General features: G+C 35.7%; 1 protein-coding gene across 2 annotated transcripts in view; it reads right to left on the reverse strand.

Annotated features, from left to right (window-relative positions):
- Window positions 1–2,178: 2,178 nt before the first annotated feature.
- Window positions 2,179–11,412, reverse strand: part of LOC106876929 (uncharacterized) — a 194,309-nt gene continuing 185,075 nt past the window's right edge. For both annotated transcript variants that reach the window (XM_014925683.2, XM_052969827.1), the window contains one exon: window positions 2,179–4,104. In XM_014925683.2, the coding sequence (XP_014781169.1) occupies window positions 2,605–3,927 (1,323 nt within the window). In that variant the 5' untranslated portion in view covers window positions 3,928–4,104 and the 3' untranslated portion in view covers window positions 2,179–2,604. The remainder of the gene's footprint in view (window positions 4,105–11,412) is intronic.

Below are 11,412 nucleotides of genomic sequence, written 5' to 3' on the forward strand. Positions count from 1 at the left end.
AGGGATGAATAACATTGTCATCAATAAGAAAAGAGGCAAAATCTTTGGATTGTTAGGTTGAATCGTCAGCATGCTACTTACTATTGGTCAATAAATCATTCAAGAGAAAGCGTTGTCTTTGTTTGAGGACCTGAAGAAAAAATATTCAGATGACAAAGATGTAGAGTTGAAGGCAAGTCAAGTATGGTTCATAAGATTTAAGGAGCGAAGAAGTTATCAGTCCATTAAGAAGCAAGGTGAAAATACATCTGCTGACGAAAAAGCAGGAGCGGAATGTCCTAATGTATTAAAGAAAATCATCGAAGAAAACTGGTTTCTTCCCGAACAGATTTTTAACGTAGGCGAATCTGGAAAGAATCGCTAGACCGTTCATTCATTTCCAAGGAGGAGAAAACTATTCCAGCCTACAAGGTCTCAAAAGAACGTGTGACCATTATGTTGGGAGGTAATTGTGCAGGAGAATTTTAAGTTAAAGCCATTACTTATGTATCATGCACACAACTATTGTATGGATGACTAATTCAAAAGCATGTGTTACTGTTGTTGTTTTTGAAGATTGTTTCTTCAATCATTTTATCCTAGCAGCAGAGAGGTACTGTAAGGAGAAGGGAATTCCTTTTAAGGTTTTACTTATCTTAGATAATGCACCTGGCCACCCGCAAAACATCGTAGATTTTGACCCCAACGTTACCGTCGTATACCTCGCTCCCAACACCACGTCTCTTCTGCAAGCAATGGATCAGGGAATAATTGCTATCTTCAAGCGTTACTATGTGAAGCGTACACTGCGGCGAGCAATATCTACAACTGATCTTGATGAGTTCATCACATTTCGTGACTTTTGGAAGATATACGATATCTACAAGGTCGTACAGAACATAGCAGTGGCATGGAATGATGTACAGAGCACGGCTATGAATGGTGTATGGAAGAAGCTTTGCCCGCAATTCGTGAATGATTTTAAGGGGTTTGATGTTGCCATCAACAAAACGTTGGTGACTACGAGCAAAGAACTGGAAATGAATTTGGAGGAGGAGGATTTGAGAGAGTTTGAGAGAGCTTCACGGGCAGCAAAATAAAGAAGGAGATGAGGTCGAACTTGAGCCTCGTCACTTTACCATTAAGAAAATGCAGCAAGCATTTACATATATCGAAAAGGTTCTTTCTATGTTCGAGCATATGGATCCAATTGCTCAACGCTTTTACAAGATTATGGGGGCTTGTCACGAAGCTTTTTCTCCTTATAATGTAATCCTTCAGGAAAAGAAGAAGACAGTTCAAGGAACTCTCAACCGGTTTTCTAAGCGCATCGAACAACAAGAACAGCCAGAATCAGCTGTTCATGTTGATGATCCGCGATGTAAACCACTAAATTGTATGTACGTATTGGTAAATTTAAAATAATTTAGTTTTTTTACTATTGCAAAATAATGATAATTACTGGATTTGTTTTTTAAGCTTAAAAGAGGTTTTTTTTTAACTGTGTATTATAGAAAATGCATTCATAAATAAAGTACAGAACTGGAAATGGTTATTATCGGTTTAGCCTAGAGACAAGATAATTCGATTTAAGTCGTGTCTCCTGGAACCAATTAACGACGTAGGGTGAGGTATGCCTATATATATATATATATGTATATATATATATATATATATGGAAACTTATGTATCATATATATATATATATATGGAAATTGATCCGACGTTTCAGTTAAGTTATACATACATACATACATACATACATACATACATACATACATACATACATACACGTCGGCGATTTCAATTCGGTTTTAGAATTTCGAGGGGAAAGCAATCATAGTAGAGAGAGGAGAAGTATATATCTTTCGGGTATGTTTTCCGGATGAAGTTTCTGGTATTTTGAATTATAACAGATATTATTACATATCTGACCTAAATGAAGAAAAAATTACACATATTTTTAGTAACAAAACACGATTATCCTCGCTAAAAATAAAATCCGATTGCAGTGACATTTCCTCAATAAAGCTTCCATATCGCAGGTTTGCTGTGAATTACCTACCTATAAGGACAATATCTTGTAGACGTTCTCAATCAGATGCATGATCACTGACAGAAAAGATAGTTCCAGTTTCAATGAACTTTAAGAAGCAAACAACATTATCTTCCTGTACAGAATTTGATAAGCGCATAATGTTTTACTCTCACATTTTTATTATTTACACTTTTGTCTGAGACAAATCAAAAGAAAAAAAATTCTTTCTCGTTTTAGTTTAATTACTTTTCTTCCCACTCATATATACACGAGAAAGGTCATGACCTCCCAACAAATTTACCCAACATAAAAGTTACAATAAATCATTACAAAATGAATAATAAAAATAAACTGATGCACCAATGATGATTCTTAAATGATATGCCATAATGAACACTTTCCACCACTTTGTTTCATAATGATGAACGGACAAATGCTCCCAATACCCACTTATAACATGAAGAGGAATGGTTTCAAAGTGTTTCATTTGTTATTTTCACTATTTTAAATGTGTCTTAAGAAATTACCATTTCTCATTTTATGCCCATTAAATCTCAAATAAGGAAAATAGACCCAACCCATGCCTTTCAAATAGGAAAGCACAGATTCATCAGTTTCGTCCGTCTTGTGAGAGTAATGTTGCCGTCTGCTTGGCGACTAGTCTTTAGTGAAGCGCATATGGTTGAACCAGCTCCATAATGGATCTTCCCAAAGCGGCGACTCAACAACCGTAAATTGTAATTGCCATCCCTGTGGCGGTGACCCTCGAAGTTTCCGGCCTTTGTGGTTTGATGAAGAGCTAGGACGGTGTCCGATGCATCTATCAAATTGTGTTTCTGTTTGCGAGCATTTAATACTAACCAGTTATCGTATGCTCTTCGACCAATGACTACGTCCGGTATAGTATTCCAAGGATAACTGTATGACGTAATGAAATAGTCTTCAGCATTTCGAAGAAAATGTTTTCCGCGCCTTTTAGCAGTGCTCTTCATTGCACTCCAGGTAATTACTTCGTGAGGCATGACATTTAATACGTTAGTCCGAATTCCCATAATTAATAAAGGTTTACTGAGATCTTGAGTTTTAGCCGTAAACCAAAGTGCTTGTAAAAGACTATCATCGAATAAAATATCTGCATTTGAATAAGCATAAAATAACGTTGAAAACTTAGACATAGCCTCTTTATACATATCTTTCAGAACTGGAGCACCACCAGCGGCTATTCGCCGAATTGGTAATGCTTTCCAGCCATCTGACTCACACTGTTTAATCAAGTAATTATCACTGCTGAATACTATCGGAGCCGGAACAAAAGGTATTAGCTTTTTCCAGTTTTTCAGAGTATTATTGTAGGCTATGAATTTTGCTTTCATAACTTTCATTGTTGTAAAAAGTGTTAGCAAAGGTAAGGTTTTATTTAAATTTAACAATGTACGATATTCTTCAAATGAAGATATATTTTTTATATCAATTAATTGTTCTAACATATTATTTACTGGGTCTTCTGTTGTATTCTCTTTACTAGAGGATAGGTTCGACTTGTCGTCATCGATCATACCTGGACGTACTTTTGCTTCATTAGTAGATTCATTAGGCGCTTGATATTTTAACCTGGTTGATATTGATGTGACGTTATTACTCAAAGTATGGTTAGAGATGGATGATGGTGTCACAAGGTATCGCAATAAAGTGTTGTTGTCGCCGTTTGATTTAAGGACATTAGATAAGACATGTCGATCAAACGGCGAGTTTTTATTCATAACATGAATAAGAGACCGGAACAGGTGAGGGTGACCGAACACGGAGTTGACATTTTGATACAAATAGAAGTAAATTGTAACTAAACACATGAACGAAACTGCTATCTTCCAGTTGAAAATTCGTTTGTTGAAGCACCGACAAAATGCCATCTTGAAAGACACAAAACATATAGAGTTTATTGCTTTCCGAAGGCAACGTATAGGATCCACACAAGCAGTCAGATTTTCCTACACTGTTATTTGTAGATATGGTTGTAAGGAATCAGTGGATGACAGCACTTTATTTGAGCTTGGGCCAAAGATGGATGAGATCGTCGTCCAAACAACCTAGAAAAAATGAAACAAAATAAGTACGATTAAAGATGTCAAGAAACAAAAAGAAGTGAAGCAAAATATTAGCTACAAGTGAATAATATAGAGCATGTTTTTGATAGAAATCCTAAGAATTAAGATCTATGCAAGTAAATAAAATCAGAACGAAACTAAAATACGTAAAATTTTTATTAAGTTAATGACTGATATGAGCCACATACAATTCAGTTGCTTTTCATGTGAAAAGTACATGGCTCGCTGTTTTACGAAAAGAATATTTCGCTTCGTCGAAATATAGTTATATATTCAACAAAGTAAGTAAAAAGGGAAAGTTACATATATTGGAAATAAAATACGTGGTGATTTTTACCTTTGTATACATACATGATGATTTTTACCTTTGTATAGATACATGATGATTGATTCATGTTAGATGATAGCCGTTTCACATTCAGCCCGATTGTTCTAATTTTCTTTCATCCCTGAATATGCATGGATATGACTTTTCACGCCACATATCCTACATCATAGAACTTTATGAAATACAAAAGGGATCAAGTAATAAAATGATAGTGAGACACCTGTACGTCATTGGAGTTAAGTGACAAAAGCTTGTAGAATACTTTTACCACTTTCTTATTTCTTTATTGCCTACAAGGGGCTAAACATAGAGGGGACAAACAAGGACAGACAAAGGGATTAAGTCGATTACATCGACCCTAGTGCGTAACTGGTACTTAATTTATCGACCCCGAAAGGATGAAAGGCAAAGTTAACCTCGGCGGAATTTGAACTCAGAACGTAACAGCAGACGAAATACCGCTAAGCATTTCGCCCGGTGCGCTAACGTTTCTGCCAGCTCGCTGCCTTTTACTTTTACCACTTTCTTGTCTGCTATAATAGGTTCCAGTGACAAGCATTGCAAGATGAGTGGTATTATCTTGACCGTAAGTTTTATGTCACAGTATCTTTCACCTGAAGAACTACCTTCCTTACAGCTTTGTCAAAATAAAAGAAGCCTCCTCTAACCCAAGGAAATCTATTTTATGAAAGATGAGACCGGAGACAGAATGGCGCTGGGAATAATGGTAATAATTAATAGGTAACTCTACGCTCCCCGCAACTCCTGAACTCCAGAACAGGAACCCCGCCACAATTTAATGACATATTCTGATACAGTTTAATGACATATTCGGATACAGTTTAATGACATACGCAGGATATGTCTTGGGTAAACATACATACATATATACATACATATATACATACAGAGACAGACAGACAGACCGACAGACAGACAGACAGACAGACCGACAGACAGACAGACAGACAGACAGACAGACAGACAGACAGACAGACAGACAGAAGGAAAGAGAGACAGACAAGCAGCATTATACACATGCTTTCAAGCCCGAGTATTCTATCAGTACCAGCCATCGATATGTAATTAAATTATATCATTCATCATAGCCGATTGAAATTTTCGATTTTCTTTCATTTCACTTCAGTCATTGTGAGGTAGACCAGACGCTAAAATAGCTTCTATGTTAGTTTTATTTTGAATAATTTGATAAATATTTTCGCAATTGAATAGTAACGTTTCAAACATCAAATATGAAAATCGAGTTGTCTAGAAATGAAAATGAAATTATTAAATTTATTTCAAAATGGAAGAGTTCACCAGAAAGTGTGAAAAAGTTTAATGTAAATGAAACACCTGTTAGAACAATTAAAAGCGTTTCATAACCAATATATTTACAAGAAGTGCTGAAAAGTTCCTGGCTTTGAGTAAAAGAAAATACAGGAGGATCAGTTAATTATGATTCTATCCAACGTACTCCCCTCTCAGATTCACACACTTATTGGTATCGGTCCTTCAGTTTTTCTAATCCCCGTAAACGAACTCGGAAGGTTGGGCTTCCAACCAAACCTTTCCCGATACCCTTAAAGCTAGGAACTTTTCAACACTCCCTCGTACAGAAACTCCAAAACATATTTTGCATATTATTTTGCATATTACTTTAACCTAAAATAGTCTATAATACATTGCATCCCGTAACTTAACCGTTCTGGAACGTTTAAGTTACGGGATAGAATGTAATGGAAGGTGTTCTTTTACCGTTGTAAACATAAAGTCCAGTGTATATACTTACATATATATGGTAATCGTACTTCCCCCGCCCCCATTTCAATGATTGTTTTAATGTTGGATGTGTTTTTTGCGATGATTAGTAGTAATATCATTAAAGCAGCTGGCTAGCAAAATCGTTAGTGCACTGGTCAAAATGATTACCCGGCATCCCTTCTGCCAATGACCGATGTCGTCTTTGCCTTTCATTGTTTCGGTGTCGAAAAAAACCGGTTGAGCACTGGGGTCGATGTTATCGACTTCTCCCTCTCCTCAAAATTGCTGGTCTCGTTCCAAAATTAGAAAAAATATTGGTGATATCACTAAAAACGTGCCTACCTCTATTTACGCGATTTCGATCTGCTAAACCAATCAACCATGTGAAACGAAAGCCAATTTAGTTAAAGTAATGTATACGTATGTATATTTGTGTGTATGACAGACTGATAAACCCGCTACTTATTTTTAAATTAAATGTTATTGTTTTCTGAATGACCAATAGTCTAAATAAAAATGGAGTTTTGTTTTTAAGCATAATTAAATGTGAGAGAACTAGAGTCAGATGGGTTTTATTGGACAATTTATCTTATTAATCTGCGCTCAAATATTGTTAACGTTGACTTTGCATTTTATCTGAGAAGCGTCGACAAAAATAGAACTGATAATTTGACCGAACTGCAACGCAATGTATGTAGTGGAATTAAAACGTTTCATATTCGATAATGATGAGTCGAACAAGACACTTCACAATAGTAATAGTTATAGTCAGTTGTTACAATTTCGCGTTCAATTCAGCTGGTTCGATAAAATATGTAGCAGTATGAAACCTGGGTCAAGTATTTTCACTATAAGTATTCGATTATTTTCACTATTTTTCTGCTCACACCAAAAATTAACTTAGCTAGACGAAATTTATTATGATTCTTTAATGAGCAAGGCTGTAATCCAATGATAGAAACAAAATAGTAAACAAATGAATAAAAGAAATACAAGAATGAATGTGTGACGGTAGATGTTTAAAGAAACTCGTTAATTTTCTCATAGAATATGTGATTTTATTCTAAGGACTACTTTGGTTTATAGTCAATTGTTAAATGTATGTCATAAGATGTACCTAATAATAGGAGAATGCTCTACTGGCGTAATGCGAATATAAAAACTGCTACTGTAAAGTTCAGCTTTCGAGTGTTAACTGTCCAATTTAGTTGTTTCGCCTACAACCATGTCTCTTCACTTACGTTGCTATGTCCGAAATAAACGCATAGATATTACTGGTTATTCTCTTCTTCACAATAAGTCTGAAATATACAGTCACCTCCTACGCGATCATGTTGAAAGAAGATAGTTCTGTGAACTCCTGTAACTCTAGAGGCTCAACAATAATAGACTCCTGTACTTCTGAGAAACAATGTGGGTTTTGAAATTGGAGTGGCTTCTACAACAACATAAATACACATGCACATATAAACACATACTTCATTACATTCACACCCACTTGCTTTAAAAAAAACTTACGCATTATTAGAAAATAGTTAAACAAACGTTAAAGAGGTTAAGTAACGCACACATTAAAAACATTTTGCACACTACTACACTGAAACTAATGTACACATACATATATCCATACACATATACACACACAGATAGTTGTACAGCACAACACGTATCAGCTCATACAAACACACGCACATGCACATAAACATAATATACAAACACATACAGATACATACATACCTACATGTAGACATACTTACATATGTACGTAGATATGTACAAACAAACATATATGCACACTTACACACATACCTAGGTACATTCCTATATACACATATACACAATGCACTCCAGCATATCTCCCTTACTTCTAGCTTCTCACAAAACCGTTAAACACAGCCAAATAAGAAATCAAATAGACACAATATTCTACACTAAAATCAATGTACACACGCACGCACGCACGCACACACACACACACACACACACACACACTGCTGTACAACGCACATTAATAAATAACACACAAATGAAAGGCACACATTCTAAAACTACAAAAGCACACATAAACACATACTATTATATGCATTCATACATATATGCGTACATACATTCACACATACATACATACATGCATACAGACATACATACAAACATACATACATTCATACATACATACATACATACGTCGTCACGGTACTACTTCCCTATGCGGCACGATGTTGTTGCGAAAACCATTTTCAATGCGATCCGCAAAAAAGGACTGTTCTGAAATAAAGTTAAAAAATTCCTTTGTTATGGAATACATTCATAAGCACCACCTCAATAAATACTGGTGTCAAATGTAACCAGGCCGGATATTGTTGTTTGGGACAGAGGGGCAAAGGTATGTACCATCATAGAAGTCAACCGCCCTGCAGGTATAAATATCTCTTTGACAATCAAATGGAAAGAGGATATCTATGGACAACTGCTTCGAAACCTTCAGCTTCTATATCCAGACTATGAATTCATATTCATATCAATAATAATTGGAGCACTAGGTTTTGTTAGTAAATGCTTAATGGAGAATCTGGATAAACTGGGGTTTTTTAGAAAGAGAAATCTGTGTAATCTGTGAGTGGAACAGTAAAAATATGCAAGACGTTCCTCAAGTTCCAAATGTGAATTTGCTTGTGTTAACTACATCCCTAAGATGAAGCATTGTATCTCTGTTGGTAACCGGCTCCCTCCTCAGCAGAAGATTTATAATAATTAAATAATAGAAGATACATACACACACTCAACCACATATATACAAATACCGGGAAATTTCTTAACTCAAAAAGTCTTGCTTTGTTAGTGACTAACTTGAACACTCACTCAAGAACTTACACTCAAAGAAAAACCATACATACATACATACATACATACATACATACACACACATAGATACATACATACACACATGCACACACACACACGGCCACGTACATAAACACAAAAATACATAGACACGTTAATATTCCATTTCTCTATCATACACCTGCATCGTTACTGTTTCAACTCCTTTCTTTTCTTTTCTCACTTCAGGACATTTCCAATATGTAGTCCGTTGAGATTCGCGCGTGAAGTTTTTTTGCTATCTTTGCAATTTTTCTTTTTATTTCTTATTTTCTCTTCTTTTCGGCTACTTTGATAGCATGTTAATAACATCAATACGCGCGCTCACACACAGAGATCCAAGTACACCTAGAAAAATACATGTGCAAAAAAAAAATTGCTTTGGAATTTAAGTGAGATGAAAGGAATCTGAAAGTTTTAAGTGAGTAGTGTTAGATTTGTAATAGTTAGTTAGCAGCGTTAGTCTGAGATACAAAAACGTAACCAGTTTGTCACGTCAAACTTCGCTATCCTTGAGCCTACCCCTCGCTTGCACACACTTTCTCACCCATATTTACATTAACATAGAAAGAGAGGGGGTGGAGAAAAATGGTGTGTGTGTTTAAGTGTCTGTGCATGTGTGTGTTTGTACGTGTGCGTATGTGTATTTGGAATTCAGTCGGTATTAAATTCCACATTTAAATGTCATGTCTTAGAAAAATTAATATACGTTTTCAAATGTGGAAGATAGAAAACTTTTTCTTCGTTATTTCAAGTTTTCTTTCACTTGACCGAAATACTTAGCAACTAGTTGGCAGAGTGACCGGAGAAAGAAAAAAATGCAAAACACATTAATACATCTTATGACCTTGCTACTAAAGGTTCATTCTAGCTTCTCACATAAGAATAACAACCACGATTGGCCTTCTGAACGTAACATTCTAACTATATGATATGCTCAAGCAAGCTAATACAAATCAGTTTATGATATAGTTGATGTTAATGGTGTTATCACTATCCTACAGAATTTCCCAATTTTCTTCAACACAATCTGCAACTGAAAGTAGGCATCACTCTCATAATTTCACGAAATTTGAATACACCAAAGCTCTGTAATTGTGCAAGTTTGGTTGTCAAGATTGTTAAGTCTCTCGGAAACTGGTTATGTCATGGGAGAATGTTTTATCGTTCTGTCCATTCCACTCATTCCATCGGATATACTAATTCAATTTAAATGCCTTCGCTTTCCAGTGGCATTGTATTTTTAAGTTATTATCAATACGTCTTAGGAGCAGTTCCTGAAGGTTGCAGGAGTTGAACTAACATGATTTCTTTTTAGAGTCAGCTTTAATGTGTATACTCACATGGTGGACAAAACAAAGATATCAATACACCAAATGACTCAATAAGAAGTGTCAGCGCCAAGATTTTGCTGAACAAAACGGTTTGCATATCACTTTATATTTACAAAAAAAATATACGATGTAAAGCAAATATAATATTTTCTTAGTTCAAAAAATTATAATTATGAATACACAAGCTCTCAGAAGTTTCACCCGTCAGAGAACAAAGACAAATGTAACTTTAGACTTGTAGTTACATAATAAAAGAAAATATATTCAAATGCAATTACATACAAGTAATATCACATAAAAAGGTTGTTAAAGGCTAAGTAATTTAATTTGAGCAAAATATACTTCTACAATCAGCAATAGGGCTCTGACGGATACTTCTGCAACTATATATATTTTTATATAGTTGGATTTACAAAAAAAGCAAAAGACGAAGAGAGGTGTATAAACAACAAACAGGTGTATTAGTTTAACGCTCGGGGAGTTGAGAAACTCTTTCAAGTTTCGAGCCTACGCTCTTCAACAGAAAGGAACACGAGAAAATAAACAGAGAGAATAAAAAAAGCTTTAGTGGCTAGCGTTCGATCATGGCGATGGCTGGACGGAGATGGTCATATATATATATAAGCGCAGGAGTGTCTGTGTAGTAAGTAGCTTCCTTGACAATCACATGGTCCCGGGTTCAGTCCCACTGCGAGGCACTTTGGGCAAGTTTCTTCTACTATAACAGTGGGCTGAACAAAGCCTTGTGATTTGGTAGACGGAAACTGAAAGAAACCCGTCATATGTGTGTTTGTATGTGTGTGTATTTGTGTTTGTCCCCCCACCATCGCTTGGCAACCGATGTCGGTGTGTTTGTGACTCCGTAACTTAGCGGTTCGGCAAAAGAGACCGATAGAATAAGCACTAGGCTTACAAAGAATAAGTCCTGGGATCGATTTGTTCGACTAAATGCAATGCTCCAGTATCGCCGCAGTCAAATGAGTC

Source organism: Octopus bimaculoides, chromosome 1 (genome assembly GCF_001194135.2).
Source record: "Octopus bimaculoides isolate UCB-OBI-ISO-001 chromosome 1, ASM119413v2, whole genome shotgun sequence".
Taxonomy (NCBI): Eukaryota; Metazoa; Mollusca; class Cephalopoda; order Octopoda; family Octopodidae; genus Octopus; species Octopus bimaculoides.